This window comes from Actinia tenebrosa, unplaced genomic scaffold, assembly GCF_029948245.1.
Source record: "Actinia tenebrosa isolate PJP-AT-01 unplaced genomic scaffold, QUT_ActTen_1.0 PGA_scaffold4__44_contigs__length_22323623, whole genome shotgun sequence".
Lineage (NCBI taxonomy): Eukaryota > Metazoa > Cnidaria > Anthozoa > Actiniaria > Actiniidae > Actinia > Actinia tenebrosa.
In genome coordinates, this window is record NW_028292581.1 from 5460324 (window position 1) to 5477413 (window position 17090).

At 40.6% G+C, this 17090-nt stretch overlaps 1 protein-coding gene across 2 annotated transcripts in view; it reads right to left on the minus strand.

The window, feature by feature from the left end:
- Positions 1 to 17028, minus strand: part of LOC116298311 (polycystin-1-related protein) — a 42807-nt gene extending 25779 nt beyond the window's left edge. Inside the window, exons 1-13 of one of the 2 annotated variants that reach the window (XM_089036941.1) lie at positions 16832 to 17028; positions 15263 to 15374; positions 15019 to 15108; positions 13822 to 14702; positions 13444 to 13563; positions 12437 to 12629; positions 11434 to 11521; positions 3519 to 3673; positions 2518 to 2653; positions 1721 to 1807; positions 1143 to 1259; positions 748 to 938; positions 223 to 438 (exon numbers count right to left, since the gene is read on the minus strand). In XM_089036941.1, the coding sequence (XP_088893067.1) occupies positions 223 to 438; positions 748 to 938; positions 1143 to 1259; positions 1721 to 1807; positions 2518 to 2653; positions 3519 to 3673; positions 11434 to 11521; positions 12437 to 12629; positions 13444 to 13563; positions 13822 to 14702; positions 15019 to 15108; positions 15263 to 15374; positions 16832 to 16901 (2456 nt within the window). In that variant the 5' untranslated portion in view covers positions 16902 to 17028. Of the gene's footprint in view, positions 1 to 222; positions 439 to 747; positions 939 to 1142; positions 1260 to 1720; positions 1808 to 2517; positions 2654 to 3518; positions 3674 to 11433; positions 11522 to 12088; positions 12220 to 12436; positions 12630 to 13443; positions 13564 to 13821; positions 14703 to 15018; positions 15109 to 15262; positions 15375 to 16831 lie in introns of those variants that run through there. The other variant, XM_089036942.1, reaches the window with a different exon arrangement.
- Positions 17029 to 17090: the final 62 nt, after the last annotated feature.

Sequence of the window (17090 nt, forward strand, 5' to 3'; positions counted from 1 at the left end):
GAATTTTCCTTTATCTCAGAACCATGCTGCTCATGTTGGTTCAGGAGGTCATGGTGGATACGTTATGAAGTGAAAGTTAATGCTGTAACTCTGACAGGGGTGCATCCTTGCAAACAAGTCAAATAGTGCTTCTCATTGCGAAAAAAACTCAAAAGTTAATCATAGGTTAATCAGGAGTGGGGCATTTTATCACTACAAAAGGTCCCCTATCTTAATACTTACAAATGAGGTTCAGCATCAACCATCCTAATAATTTGCCATGCAGTCTTGCTTAATTGGCCATGTTTGCTGACAGTGAGGACAACAAAAAAGCCACTCTCGCCTGGTAGTAGCCATTGTACAGGAAATGTCAGGGTCGAGTTATTTAAAGAGAGGCTGAATCTTGGATCGAAACACTTGGTCTCATTGTCACTTAGTAAATGACAGGCCCATTTAAAGCTATGGCAATTATAATGTAGGAAAATTAATTAGAATACTAAAAAAGATACTAACGAAAATTATGTCCACAATTATATTATGAAAAGATATAGCTAGATTGTCAAGATTGAGTAAAACAACTTGATTGAGCAAAACAACTTGACTGAGTAAAACAACTTCGTAAGGTCCTAGCTGTGGCATGGGATTAATCCAAATATATTTACTCAGGTAAAAAATTAGCATACAGTTATTATGGACCATGCAAAGTTATCAAAACAGATATTATGGATATTATTATTAAAGGTGAAATAATTGTAGTTTAATTCATACCTCAATTTGTCTTTCTCTTCAGGGTAATCTGGATCAAATGAACTACTGCCATCTAGAGTAACGTTCTGCTTGTTTTGATAACCAACAACTCTCATAGATCCTTCTTTAATATTTGCCACCAAGCCCATCTTTTCTACAGTTATTTCCACAACAGCTTTGGAGTAGAGACCTGGTGTACCTTCTTTATGAACCTTAAATTACAAAAGCAACTTCTTAGAATTAGCACAGTAAAGCCAGTAGTTTGTCACTGTGTCCGTGCGTGTAACTTGGACAGTCAGTGTCTGTTTAACGTACAGAACCCATACATAGAAGTATGTGCATACATTAAAATGTGGTCATACTTTTGTGCATGTGATGTGTCTACAGCTTTACTGGGTAAAAATAGCAATACTAACCCTGAGCTTTACAGCATACTTTCCATAAGGCAAGGTGAAAGAAGGAATGATTAGAGTTGGTTCATTCAGATATGATGTAATGTTGTTAAGTTTCTTCATATTTGAGGTCTCATAAATCTTTAAAATAAAAATAAATACAAATATAAAAACATACTGATGAATAGGTAATTAACAATGTTCAATGACCCACATTATAACTGAATGACATTAAACTTAAAGATGAATTAAAACATTTAAATGTTTGTAACTGTATGTTTAGAATAGATTAACTTGATAATCATGACACGAAAATGATGTACCAATTTACATTTTCCATCCAATGAGATGTTAAGTGATTAGCTCATTGATGGAATACACTACATTGCATTCTCTTGTAGTAGCTGTAATTTTAATAATGCCATTGTTGTAACAATCATCTTTATTTGCCCCCTAGATATCAATACCTTGCGATCCAAGATGGGCAGTGATTAAATTAGTCTAAAGTGTTTGCATTGAGCACTTAATAGATGCTATTGAGTTAGACAACTGATGGAGTATCCAATTATTCTTAGTCTTGCCAGAAAATAATAATAACTTGCCTCCCATTGGTAAACAACAGCTTTATTTGCGGAATCGCAGTCAAGAGTCACCTCACTCTCAAAATACACCTCTTCAAACCTATTTACCTTGGATTGAAAGAACAAAGAAAATTTAACAAATTAGAATAAGTACAGCTTTCAAAGAATATGCTTTCTAACTGTATTTAATTGTGTGCAATGATTCTTGACATGGCACTAAAGTTATAGTTAATTATTTCAGCATGCATACTATCAAAGGAGTGCAGTATTCCATCCCTGTTTAGCATTTCATTAGAAACCACTCACAAAATTTCACTCGAATATGGGACATTGGAACCTCTTGCAATTTCTCAGTGAAAACTCTAGTTTCATTATACTGGTAATCATGGGTACCAGGATTTAAAGGCTATATGTCCCCAGTGCTTTTAAGTCATAAGTTTCAGAATTGTGAGAGATGAAGAAACCTATGATGGAGAAGGTAGTAGTAACTATTAGCACCCCAAACCATCTGTTGACAGACTGTTGGTCAGCTGTTGACTGTTTGTTGACTGTTTGTCGACTATTTGTTGCCCGTTTGTCCAGGAAATAACAGTTGGCTATTTTTCAGCCTTGATCCAGAGAGATGTACACCAACAGTTGAAAAACTTATGATCTGATGTTGGTGAGTCGTTAGCGCATTATTACTGACATGTAAGACCAACAGTCGGTCAACAGATGGCTTTGAGCACAAATAGTTACTATTACTGACAGAGAAACACCAGAAGCAGAGAGCCTTTGGAACTCAAGGTCTAGTTTAATTAATGAAAGATGTACTGTACCAGTGTTTGTTGCCATCTAAGAATCTGTACAGTTGGAGGTTGGCAAGAATAATCTTTGGTTACTAAAGTGGTCAGGGAAGCATTTTGGTAGCTAACATTGTTGTAAGCCATCACTTCAACATCATACACCTTTTCTCTTAAAAAAAGAAAAAAAGAAAAAAAAAGTTAAGTTTTGTGGAGATAAGAAATTAACCAGAGAACAGAGAGAAAATTTCTCAAATTAAATAAAGCTGGAGAAACCTTACTAACTCTACTCACATACTCTACCAAGTCCAGGAATTGTTTTCATCAACCCTGAGACCTTACTAACTCTACTCACATACTCTACCAAGTCCAGGAATTGTTTTCATCAACCCTGAGACCTTACTAACTCTATTCACATTACTCTACCAAGTCCAGGAATTGTTTTCATCAACCCTGAGACCTTACTAACTCTACTCACATACTACCAAGTCCAGGAATTGTTTTCATCAACCCTGAGACCTTACTAACTCTACTCACATACTACCAAGTCCAGGAATTGTTTTCATCAACCCTGAGACCTTACTAACTCTATTCACATTACTCTACCAAGTCCAGGAATTGTTTTCATCAACCCTGGAGACCTTACTAACTCTACTCACATACTACCAAGTCCAGGAATTGTTTTCATCAACCCTGAGACCTTACTAACTCTACTCACATACTACCAAGTCCAGGAATTGTTTTCATCAACCCTGAGACCTTACTGACTCTACTCACATACTACCAAGTCCAGGAATTGTTTTCATCAACCCTGAGACCTTACTAACTCTATTCACATTACTCTACCAAGTCCAGGAATTGTTTTCATCAACCCTGAGACCTTACTAACTCCACTCACATACTCTACCCAGTCCAGGAATTGTTTTCATCAACTCTTAGACTTAAGAGGTGAACAGGAAGCATGGTACCACTATATGATGCCAGCCTTGATTCCCTATATAACTTACAGTAAGAAAAAAGATGTGATAATCACTTACTTGCTATACACATGGCTGACAATAGTCCTATTTGTTGTCAAGACAGTCCCATCTCCAAAGTCCCAGATAAGCATGGCATTAGTACCTAACATACTTGCTTGGAAAATGGTTGCTTCGTGCGGAACAATCCTTTTAGCTACATGTTTCAATTTAAGCTGCAAGGAAAACAAGCATTATTATTGCAGTACTTGACAAAGGGTACTGTTAGGGACCATTTACTATTGTTTTTTGGAAGGAGTGCGAGGGGAGGGGCTGTTACTTCCCTTTTATGAGGGGTACTGGTACTCAGAAAGTTGGCCATGTGCAAACACTGTGTAAAACCATGGTATAGTTAGCTAAACATACTCCTTGAAAAATCCTTTTTGGGACCTGGAATACTCCTTAAATTCTAAGTGGTTACTGTACCTCAGCACCAACCCTGTACTAAATAAATTACCTCTGATTCATTGCATTTTGTGTATATGTTACACACGGTACTTTCCGTTCGAACCAATAGTTGACACGTTTTTGCTGGAACTTATATTTACTGCTTCTTTCTTTGAGATCTATGCTCAGTACATGTGTGTAAGTATATATCCCTATCTATATCTCTGGTTACAAAACTACTATCTGGTTACATGAACATTTCGTCACACACTCTAATATTTACATAAAGACTTAGTCACGAAATGCCGTACTAGTTTTGTGTCTCACATACTCCCCCACTTAAAATGATGTCCTCCTGGACATGACAAAACACTAAACATAAATCAGACGTGTACACTATTCAAAGACTATCTACAGATTATAGAGTTCAAGTGAATTGGGTTGATCAGGCCCAATCAGTTCATTGCTGTCTCGTTTTCTATAGTCCATATGACTTCTCTTGTCCGCCGGCGCTGGGCACGTCGTCTCTCTAATGTTTCGTGTAGTAGGACGTGTGTAGTCCCTGACTAATCATTGTGTATTTGACACAGTCCCGTTCCAGTTTTTTTTTTGATAAACTATAAGAATAATATGCTAAAAATATATCTGTTAGTACTGCGGGTTGTAAGTGTTGTAGCCATTAAACTGTTGGCGATACACTGTCCATGGGTATACAGGTTGGTTGTAAGGTTGTTGAACTTGTCCTTGTCTAGACAAGACTGGTGGGTTGATGAAGGTCCCTCCGTGTGCAGGAGCGGGGTAGTGATACGTCCCTCCGTAATAAGGGTAAGCTGCGATACCATTTGCATGGTACCAGTTAGTCATTGGTGTCCCAAGAGTGTTGTAGGTTAGCGTCTGTGGAGGGCGTCTCTCGCGGACTGGTCTGCCTTCCGGTTCTGTAGGAGGAACTGCTTCTAATTCTGTGTCAGGTTCGCCTACAGTGATGAGCTGAGGTTGAGCGTCCTCAAGGTTCTGAGCTTGGTCATGGCTTGCGTAGTCTTCCTGAGGTAGATTGTCTTGCTGGGATACCTGGTCTTCTTGCGGGGGGTCTGTTTCCGCTGACTCATTATGTTCACGTTCATTAGTTGCTGGATTCAGTTCGTTTGGTAAAAACCCTCTAAACTGTTCTTCTGACTCGTCATCAGATGGACTGTCATTAGTTAGAAACTGAGGTTGTGTCAAGGCCGGTCTATCTTGATTCTGGTTTGCTTGCCTTTGTTCCATTTGTAGCTGGGTGTGGCCCAGTGGAAGTGAGTCACATGGTAGGAGTAGATTCCTGTGGAGTATTCTTCTTTTACCGTCGATTGGGCGTCCTTCCGGTCTCACAACGTATACCGGGATTCCCTCTCTCTTTTGTACTACCACATGAACCTTGTCCTCCCAATGTGATCTAAGCTTTCCTGGCCCTCCACGTTCAGAGAGGTTCCTGACCAAAACGCGGTCACCTGGCTGCAACTGTGTGTAGTGAACCTTCTGGTCATAGTTCTTCTTTCCTCTAGAGGTAGAGATATCAGCATTTTTCGCTGCCTTCAGGTATGCTTCCTGCATTGCTGTGTGCCATTTCTTAGCGAACTCGGTGTAGCTGGATGTTCCCTTTCTGTTTGATGTTCCGAGAATTATGTCGATCGGTAGTCTTGGAGTCCGGCCAAACATCAAATAAAATGGCGAGTAACCAGTTGAGCTGCTTTTAGTGCAATTGTACGCGTGCACTACTTTATTTAGCGAGTCTTTCCATCTACTTTTTGCGGTTTCAGGCAAAGTTCTTAACATCGACAGCAGTGTCCGATTGAAGCGCTCTGCTTTCCCGTTGCACTGTGGGTGATATGGAGTCGTCCGCACTCGAGATGTTCCTGATAGACGCTGGAGTTGTTGAAAGAGTTTGTTCTCAAATTCCTTTCCTTGATCGTGTACGATTGCACCAGGAAATCCGAATCGGAGAAAGAAGTCGTTGTACAGTCGTTCAGCTGCAGTTGCTGCTGATTTGTTTCTAGTTGCATATGCCTGCGCAAAGCGAGTGAAGTGATCGACTACTACCAGTATGTACTCATAACCACCCACGCTGCGCTCTAGATGAAGGTAGTCCACAGAGATTAGTTCAAAAGGCGCGGATGTGCTGATGGGTTGCAGAGGAGCACGAGTCTCTCGATTCGGTTTGCGTTGCTTGATACATTCGCATACGTGAGATACAAAATGAGTGATGTCTCTCTCCATGTTTGGCCAGAAGACTCGTTCACGTGCGAGGTGTACAACCCTCTCTGCCCCTAAATGTCCCATATCCTTGTGGAGTTCCTTGAACACTAAGTTGTGGTATTGTGGAGGAAGTACAAGCTGTTTATACTCTCCAATATGTCGGCGTAGTAGTCCACAGTCGTCTATATGTAGTTTATTCCAGTGTCGAACCAGAGATGTTGTCTGTGGTTGCTCCCTCCTCATCTCTCTGACTGTGGGGCAGCGTCCTTCAGTCTTCATGGCTAGTACGCGTCCTATTGCTGGGTCTTGTCGTTGAGCTTCCAAAATGGTATCTGTTGGGAGGCCGTTAATTGTCACTCCACTCAACATTTCTTCATCTGGAGTTATTAGAGTACCACCCACTGCTGCTATCCAGACGGCTTCACCTTTCTCTTGAGCATGGAGTCCATTGAAGGCCGCTGAGACGTCTTCTCTCGTTGTCGTGGTTGTGCAGGATTCCATGTAGGTGTTGATGTCAAGAGGCATTCTCGAGAGAGCATCGGCGTCACCATTTACGCTACCTGGGCGATACTTGATTGAAAACCTGAAATCAGCAAGTTCTGCTACCCAACGTTGGCCGGTCGCGTTCAATTTAGCTGTCGACAGTACATACGTAAGGGGATTGTTGTCTGTGTAGACGGTAAACTGCGGTGCGTAATAGAGATATTCGCGGAAATGGTTACAAATAGCCCATTTTAATGCTAGGAATTCTAGTTTGCCTGAATGTAAGTTGTAATTCTTCTCAGCCTTCGTGAGTGCCCGCGAACCATACCCTATCACTCGCATAATACCGTTCTGCCTTTGATAGAGCACGGCTCCTAATCCCTCCTTTGATGCATCTGTGTGCAGTACAAACGACGTGTTGTAGTCTGGATAACCAAGTATGGGTGGCGTAGCCAAACAATTCAGCAGCTTCTCTAAGGCTTCCTGATGCTTGGCTGCCCAGGTTACTGGTTGCGAGGACGAAACGGCAGGCTGACTTCGTTTTCCACGGCGGAACGTTTTCTTGCACTGTTCTGGTGTGCTAGTTTCGTTTCGTCCTTGTAGGAGTTCAAACAGAGGACACGCAATCCTTGAGAAGTCCTGAATGTATCGCCGATAATATCCGACCAGCCCGAGAAGTTTTCTTACATCCCCGACTGTTTTTGGTTGCGAGTTTTTCAGTACTAGTACTGCGGCAACGTTCGATGGGTCGGGTTTATATCCTTCTGCGGATACGATTTGTCCCAGGTAACGGACTTCTCTTTGAAACAGCTTACACTTAGCAGGTTTTAACTTAATACCATGGGATCGTAAACGACGTAGAACCTGTCGGATGTGCTCGACATGGTCCTCAAAAGTCCTACTGTACACGATGACGTCATCGATGTAGGGGACGCAACAGTCATCTCGCATGTCGTGGAGACAGCCTTCCATGAATCGTTGGAACTCAGCAGGCGCTGTCATTAAACCAAAAGGAATTCTAACCCATTCATAGAGGCCCCATGGAGTCACGAATGCTGTAAGGTTTCGACAAGATGGATGGATGAATCCTTGGTGATAGGCTTTTCCTTGGTCCAACAACGAGAACCAGCTGTTCCCTCCAAGGTTCTCTAGAGTTGTCTGCACACGCGGCAGTGGGTGTCGGTCTGGAACTGTGCGCTCGTTCAGCTGACGATAGTCGACACACAGACGTAGGCTGCCATCCTTCTTACGAACGCACACTACTGGTGAAGAGTAAGAGGATCTCGAGTGTCGTATCCAGCCACGGTTTAGAAGGTCCTCCACGTACTGTTTTACCTCAGGATACAGAGGTCTCGGGATTGCTGTGTACGTTTTCTGGACTGGTCTGGTGTCTGACAGGTTGATAGACATTTGCAGCTCTTCAGCACAGCCGATGTCGTTGTCGTCTTGGGAGAAACTGTGGGCCTCTTCTTTGAGCATGCTCAGAGCGATGTTCTTTTGCTCGTCTGTCAGGCCGTCTACGCTAGGTAGGTGGGAGATTTCCTCGGCGCTAAAATCCGTTTCGCTGGGTGGTGTCGCTTGTTGACATGGTAGATCTCTCCGTGTTACCTCGACAGGTGTCACCGACCGTACTTGGTAGAGGCTACCGAGAACAGTGTGGCCCTTAATACGTACGTCATGGTCAGAGTGGTTCTCGACACTGATTTTCACGCGACTGGATGAGCCTCCCGAGATAGTCACTACAGATTCTGGTACATTTATTTCACTCGGCCACGAGGCTTGGGGGTCTGGTTCAAACAAAACTGGAATCTTACCTTCAGTCGGACCAACCTTTGCTGAGCACTTTATAATTGTTGCTTGCTTTTTGGGTATTACAATGTCTCGCTTGCAAGTTTTAATTTCGGCAAGTTCGCAGTATGGATCAACCGCGCGCAGCGTACTCACTAGCCCTTCTACGTCGCTTCTTTTCAGATGAGTCATTGTCGCCGCCATACTGTCTACTATTCCGTCCTTTGTTTCCCCTTCACGTTTAACAAGTTCTGCGATAACATTGTACCCAATAATAGGTGTGTCTAATTGGTCTCGTGAAACCAAGAAAGGAACTTTGACTTTAGCTCCCTCTCCTCCTGACAAAAGCTCAAAGTCTATTTCAACCCAACCCTCAAATGGGAAAGGGGTACCGTTGGCCGCTGTCAGGTTTAGATTTTGCCCATCTAAAAGTTCCCCTATTTTACGCACGGTAGTCCCATCCATTTGTTTGTCAATCCAGTCTTTGGGGAGGATAGAAACCTGAGCCCCAGTATCCCATAATGCATCAGTTTTGCGACCATTTAACAAACAAGTTATCATGCATTTCTTCCCCACCAAATTAACAACTTTGGTGAGTTGTCCTGGCGTGAGGTGTGTGCGGTAAAATCCTTGTTCTCTCATCTCTTCATTCTCTTGCTGGGTGAGATAGCCTATTGCATTGCAAAGTGTTTTGTGCTCATTCCAATGTGCAAACTTACACGCACTTGAACAGTAATTAACACTTTCACATCCCGAACAAAGTATGACTGTTTCTTGTTTCCCTTGTACTCCGCACGACACGCACACATGGGACTCTTTGTTTTCCCGGACTACTCCCTGTCCCCCGGGCGTAGCCGTCGGGAGTTTCCCGACTTTGTTTTGCAACCCCGCGCGAAGTGTTCACCCGATCCACATTTAAAACAATGACTACAACTTTCAGCGTTGTTTTCTTCACATTTAGTGCAACGGCGAACATTCCTCTCTTCCTTCCTTCTTTCGCGCGGTTTATTTAAATCCGATCGAATTGCAGCCACTTCAGCCTGAAGAGCCTTGAGCGTTGCCATGTAGCTATCTTCACTCTGTGCTTTCCCACTGCCATGGTTCTTTGGCGCTGGTATTTTTCTATTGTTTTGTTCGACAGGAGCGTGAATTTGATTAACGAGCGCTTTGCGTGACCCAGGACTCAGTTTACTCATGCGCTCAGACTCTTCCGACGCCGCAGCATTTAATTTCTCCATTAGCTCTTCGTCACTAGCGTCAGCGTTTAACAGATGTGGCCGAAGCTTTGTGCGTATGGATTCCGACTGCAGGCCGGTCTCGATCACGTGGCGAAATAAACCATTTACTAACGCAGAGTCATACTTAACAGTTCCTTCGTTCGTTTGCGATGCAAAGAGAACTTGTTGGCGCAAATCCATGACTCTAATTAGAAAATCTTGCGGAGACTCCTTCGCAGCCTGACATGCCGTTGTCAATTCTTGGTAAAGCTCTGTACTAGATTTCTGTTTATAATGTGCTTTTAGAATCTGCTCAAGTTTTCCTATCGTTAGCGCTGGCATCATTTCTAAATAAGATCTTAATTTAAGTGATGGACTAATCGCTCTGATCACGCCTTCGATTACTTCTGTCTCGCTGTATTTGTTCTTAAGACCAACCTCGATTTGCCTCAAGAGACTTACGAGAGACAAGCGGTCTTTGTGTGTATCTCCTCCAATCATACCAATGATACGAAAATCGCGCCTGAGTGCATTTCGTACATCTACGACGCCTACGTCACTAAGAGTACATACCGGTTCGATTGCTTCCTGTTTTGATGATTTGTTACCTGGTTGTAGAGATACCAACTTTTCGTTTGCTTCGTTGATTTGCTTCTGGTAATCCTCCATCATCTTCTTGAAGTTCTCTTGCATCTTCTCTAGTTCTTTCTTCGCTTTGTCGTATTCAGCATCCTTCTGCGCTGTGTTGCTCTCCTTGGTGAATTTGCCGATGTCTTCAATGACTAACTGTTTGTCCTCTGAGCTCTCTATTACTTCTTCGACTGTCCTCCTTATTTTCCTCGATAACTTTAGTTTTCCTTCATCTTCACAAGGCACCTTGAGGTGTTCTGCTAACTCCTGCAAGCGTTCTAGCGACAAATTTAAAATTTCTTGCTCCAATCTCAACTGCTGAGCCTCTAAATCAAAATCCATCGTAGCCGGCTTGGTCTGTTATTACACCACACCCCCAAATCTTGCAAAACCACGTTCTCTAAAGTTTTCTGGCGTTCAAACGGACATTAATTCCTCTTAGGCCACGTACATCAAGTCTTCAGTACCATACGAAGGGAATGCTTGACTTATTTGCGATGAAAGCATTCAAAGGAACGCTAATTTCGTATCCATGTGCGTCCAACACAACATCAACTTCTTCGACCACGAGGTCAATCGTCTTCCAGGTCTCGAGAACCGCCTTTTTACGAGAAATTCCTCGATTAGCGGTCCTGGCAGGGTCGCCAAAATGTTACACACGGTACTTTCCGTTCGAACCAATAGTTGACACGTTTTTGCTGGAACTTATATTTACTGCTTCTTTCTTTGAGATCTATGCTCAGTACATGTGTGTAAGTATATATCCCTATCTATATCTCTGGTTACAAAACTACTATCTGGTTACATGAACATTTCGTCACACACTCTAATATTTACATAAAGACTTAGTCACGAAATGCCGTACTAGTTTTGTGTCTCACATATAGTTGTAGGTCAACCAAGATGGAGACATATCAAAATATTTCAGAACCAAGCAGGCTTTAGAATAAGATTCTTTTTTTGAGTTGTATCCATTATAATATGCATTCCTCCTTGTGCGCAATGGAGTGCAACCATCAAACAAAGAAATGATACTCTAGGGAATGACACGTGGTCTGGAATAGGAAAACATTATACCCGTTCCACTAAAATCCTAAAATTCAAGAGTTTTTTAAGTGCTCTTGAAAATGTGAATTAAATTCAAGGAGTTTTCAAAGGTAGCATGAACCCTGTTAGTAGCCGACTATATAAAGTTGTTTTACCTCTGAAATGGGATCTTCAATAATGATGGTAACTGGCCTTGATTTGACTCTGCTGACTTTGTTCTTAGCAACCACATATGCTAGAAAACTATACAAAAATGACAGTTTATGACAATTTAACACTAAGATACTATCTGGCATATCTTTATAGTCCTGATTCTCCAAACATTTAGCAAATGTAAGCAACATTTTACATTTTGACCTCAATCAATTGATCTGACATATCTATTGTAATTTTAACAAATTGCTCATACATTTCCATTGACTGTCATCTTGACTTATTGATCATAGATGTCATCTTAAAATGTTCAAAAATTAATTGGAATCACGAGTGCAGTGAGTAGTGGGTAAAATAAAAAATTAGAGTGGAGATTTGATAGTAAACGTTTCCCCCCTAGTACAAATACTCCAGACTTTTCAAGTTTTCTGTTGCTCAGGGTTGACCTTGATTTTGTGCAGAAATATGTGTTCCAGTGAAGGTGAAAAATGTCAGTGTTTGTATTGTATATAATAGGCTTATTAAAAACAATGGAACCGTCCACAACACTGAAACAGCGACTCGCACTCATTAGACCGATGCTGCCATTTACGCAAATCCAGGTAATTAGGCTATTGTTATCACAGTGGCAGTATAAATATGACCAATCTGACTTACACGTAATTCTTCACTTGACTCTGAAGATGAATTCCACTCAGGGTGTTGAAACATCAGTCACATCAAACAGTCCTCAGGACTACGTCCACCCAGATGATCATAATGCATAATGCATGATTTTGTATTGTAAGTTGAAGTTGTGCATTATTCTTTACTTTACCGCAGGTATTTGTGAATATTTAGACATTGATAAGAGGCTTACACTGAGTCTGCAATCAAGGAGCACAGCAGTAATTTGGAACTCGAAAATGGTCTATTAGAGTGAAGTTTCACGTGCTTTTTAACTAGTAATCTTTAATTCAACCCTTAAAATGTAATAGAGCAAGAGTTCTTGGCTGTAATACTTACCTGCCAGCAACTGTGAAATCACTCTCATGATTTGGAAAATTTGAATCAACACTGTGATTGCGCATAAACCACTCGTATTTTGTATTCTTTGCTTCTGAGTGTGGCTGGAGGTGAGCAACAAACTTGAAAGTTGTGAAAGTACTATAGATGTTCTTGTGGGATGACAAGGGACTATCAATTGATATGGTTACATCTTTGGAAAGTAAGAAAGAAAAAAAAACATGGATTTAATATTCTATAAGTTTGTTATATAAATTAATAGTCCCCTTCACAGTTCCCTTTGCCATCTTGAAAGGTAGCCATGCCTTTTTACATCAAAGCAAGATGAACGTAAGCTTGCAATGATAGAGACCTTTTTTAACACCTTGGACAATTATTCACATCTTTATCATTGCAAGCTCACTGTTTGTCTTGCTTCGATGCAAAGGCAAGGCTATACCTTTCAAGATGGCAAAGGGAACTGTGAAGGGAACTGTGAAGGGAACTGTGAAGAGAACTGTGTAGGGGACTATTGTGGATGTTATTGCAATCATAATATTTCATTTCAAGTGGGAGGAGCATGTCCCGTTTACCCCCTAGATCTGGTACTGCCAATGTTGTAGCACCATTAAAGCATATCTATATAATCCAATCTTCCAGAGCACAGGGGCTGTGGAGCAAACTAAAAAGTGTGTGTGTGTGTGGGGGGGGGGGGGGGGGGGGGGGGGGGGGATGGGGGGCTAGTATTGAGACCTGTATGAGAAAAATTTGGGGTTAAGATTGGGAAATGAATTCAAAGTTCTAAGTATTTTAATATTATAATCAAATAAGCCTTTTCATGGTTTAAGAATCGATTCCACTGCGCATGCGATTTTATCCCGAATTTCTCACCTTCTTTTGTTTGATAAAGAACAAAAGAAGGTTTAGACAAAAGAAGGTAGAAATTCGGGATAAAATCGCATGCGCAGTGGAATCAATTCTTAAACTGTGAAAAGGTTTATTGTACATATTAAGAACTTTTTACTTACTAGTTAAGTTTGATTGGATGTATGCAAAACCTGACTCTTCAAGACTCCCAATACTGTTGTATATTCTGACTTTAAACTTGTATTTCTTTGTTGCATTGAAAATGTGTGACACCTTTGGCACTACAAAGAAAACATAACAGGAATTTTGACACAAAACACTAAAAATGTGAGCTAATTTCATAGATATGTGTTTGCATTCTTTCATTAAGCAGGAATGAATTATACGAATGAATTGTGGGCTAGAAATGAATTAAACTAAATGCTATAATTCATGCATGTATAGTGATGAAATATAGCTTAATAGCCTGCATACATTATTTTCAGAAACTCAGCTTGTAAACACAGGTTATGCAATTACGAAAATTCATCAGAACTTACCTTGAGTGGTAACCGAAGGACTTCCATCATCAAAAGTCCAGTTATAAGTCAATTGACAACCACCAATAGGTTTAACTACTAGTTCTACTGAAGTGCCAGGAAGGCCACTAGCAGGATCAATCAAGATAACTTTTATCATTTCCTGGACAACAACAGGTATGGCAGGCAGACTTTGATTAGAGAATGCATTAAATGCTGATACACTGATGGAATAGGTCCCACAATAACTGTATGCATGCCAGATTGTCACACAAGTTGGACCCATAGAAAGTGAATCGTAGAGCCTGGTTGATGTCAAATTCACAGCAAAGCTGGTATTTTCTCCAAATGAGACCGCAAATGTAACATTTGATCCTTCACTGACTGCAGCTTTAATATAAAGTGGTTTCTTAGTAGATATCAAGGATACATTCTGATGTCCTTGCACAGACATTTGTGTTTTGGGGTTAATATCTACTATGTGTAACCCTGACAATGGAAGCAAGATGTCCAAAACATGACACTTCTTTACTTGAGACACCAAATTTTTGGCACTGGCACAAATCTTAAAGTTTCCAGGTCTCCGCAGTGAAATGTTTAGTGAGGAAATAGTTGTATTTCCATTGAGTAAATGAGTGCTAAAGTTTAAAGAACTGTTATTGATTTCCCAATTAATGTAAATGTTGTTTAAGGATTTATTGTTGCTTTGAAGAGAGTCCAATCCCATTACTTCGTTGGCAGGTCTTCTTATCAGCACAGAGTATTTGAAACTCAAAGTAGTATTAACTTGCACAGTTTTTGAAGTTGGAGTTAATGATGCTGAAACTATGAATGGAATGGCAGTGGAGTAGACACTTTGAGAGTGCATACCACCACAACGAAGATCTGGACTACTTACACACCTAAAGAGGCAACAATAAACATTAATATGGAGGTTTTAATTGCACATGTATACATTGTGACTGGCGGACTGGCAGACTGGCGGACTGGCGGACCGGCGGACCGGCGGACCGGCTTACTGGCTGACTGGCTGACTGGCTGACTGGCTGACTGGCTGACTGGCTGACTGGCTGACTGGCTGACTGGCTGACTGGCTGACTGGCTGACTGGCTGACTGGCTGACTGGCTGACTGGCTGATAACTGACTAATAACTGTTATTTTTTGGACTTAGTGGGTCTATCTTAAATAATCCAATAAAAGGAAAAGAAGACACCAACCTGATATTGCATTCTGTTTCATTTATCCAGTGGTCAATAGTGGAATTACAGAAGCAAAAACTCCCATTCTGCACTGCTGCAAATACATATCTGTATAACAGTATTAAAACAAGATAAATAATCATAATTTACAGCACAAATGGCTATATTAGATTATCTACCTTTTTACTAATCAAATTTATATTTAGGTCATTAGCTACTAAGATAATATTATTGTCCACAATAAGTATATTATTATTATTACCTTTCCTTGCTACATAATCCCACACAGCTGAATGGCTCAAGAAGAGACTCATTATTAATGTTAAACACCTTCCATGAATCAGTGGCATTGATACACCCTTGATAAAATTGTGCTAAAATTTAAGAAAAAAACAATTAGCTCAATTTCCTTGCACAGGGAATATAAGCATTTTAAAAATACAGTCAGGATAATAGACCTCCTCAATTCAGGCATAAAGAAAGGATACTCTTGGGAATTATATGTGGCCTGAATTGGGAAAACATTACGCCCAAGCTGAGGAGGTCTATAGCAGCTCAAAGCACCACCAATTTACAGGGTCTTAAGAAAATGAGGAGAAGGTGCTGCCTTTCTAATATCATCTACAAATGGTTAGACCTCTCATGGCTCAGATTGGTTTGTGGGATGGGTATGGGGATTTATAGCAAAGTTGGTGCTGATGTCACCAATTGTTATCAATGTACCAACCAGAGATCTACTGGCTAGCTACTGCATGAAACATAGAGATCTTTTGTTTTAATGGTTGGCACATTTGAATGAGAAAAGATTCCTGAGGTCATTGTTTGTAAACAGTGAATTTTCATACCTCAAACTATAAAGTTATCTGAAATTTCTATATTTTCCCAAAGGTATGAGAACTTCTCATGCAAATTTTGAGTAACTGCGAACAAAGTCTGAGTATTCCTGCAGTCTTATTATGTAGTCTTAACTCAATTATACTTGTATCATATGCTATGGATGTTAATTATAAAGTCGTATAAATGTCCGTATAAATATGACAGTGTGCTGAGTTGTAAAACATTTTGGTTTATTCGAAACTTTTAGAAATATCAATTGCATGATTTTTCTTCTTTTTCCCCCCGAGATTCACGTAAGCTGAGATTCGAGTATGTAGTAAGCTTGATGTTCTAATAAGGATCCAAATTCTAACTTGTAAATTCGCTAAAAAAAAGGTAAAACAACTTATTGGAAAATCGTTTGAAGGTCCAATATAATGTTGTTTATGTTTAGACCAAAATAATCAAATTATAAGTTCAATGATGTTCATTGGTGCGTTTTATAGAGTGGATAATAAACTACATTCGGTTTAGAAGAATGTGTTGTGTTCGACAACTCGAGCGTAACTTCGATCGTGACCTCTTGTGATTTGAAGTGTTTTGATCAAGCCGAGCCGACTTGCCAAAAAGAACTCCTATTGCTACGATTGTATTCTGATCGAAAAACATGCATAAAATAAATAACTACGCAAAATTAAGATCCGTTCAAGAAGCGCTCCCTGTAGGAATCTGCGATTTTAGAATTCCCCAAAAAGTTTGTCTTGACTTGCAAGGAAAACTTGTGCATAAAAACATTATAAGCGATAAGATTACTTTGCTTCTTCATGCTTCGGTGCCGAGTTCATTGTAATATTGGCAATACAAGGATCAACTCAGACCTTAAAATCCAGGGAAATAATAGCATCTCAAAGTATTTCATGAGATGCCAATGGTTACCGTAGGGAATAAATAATTTATTTTAAAGAATTTCAAGAAAGTGTGAAAGCCTTGCGCAGAGAAATAGATAAGCACATACCTTCGTGTGTCCGACCACAACATCTTATTATAACCCATACAATGCACCAAAGACCCAATACTCTATCCATTTAACCAAGTAACTGTAACAATGGATTAATATTTAGGTAAAAAGTAGAAATTCGCCGTAGGAAACTGCTTCTTTTTTTCGACAAATGTAGTTGAAGCCATGTCTCTTCACGTCTTCTTGTACTGTTGTCGAAGAACTATCACCCCTCTAGTGCCCAGGCCGGGACGTTTTACTAGTGTATCGCATTTCT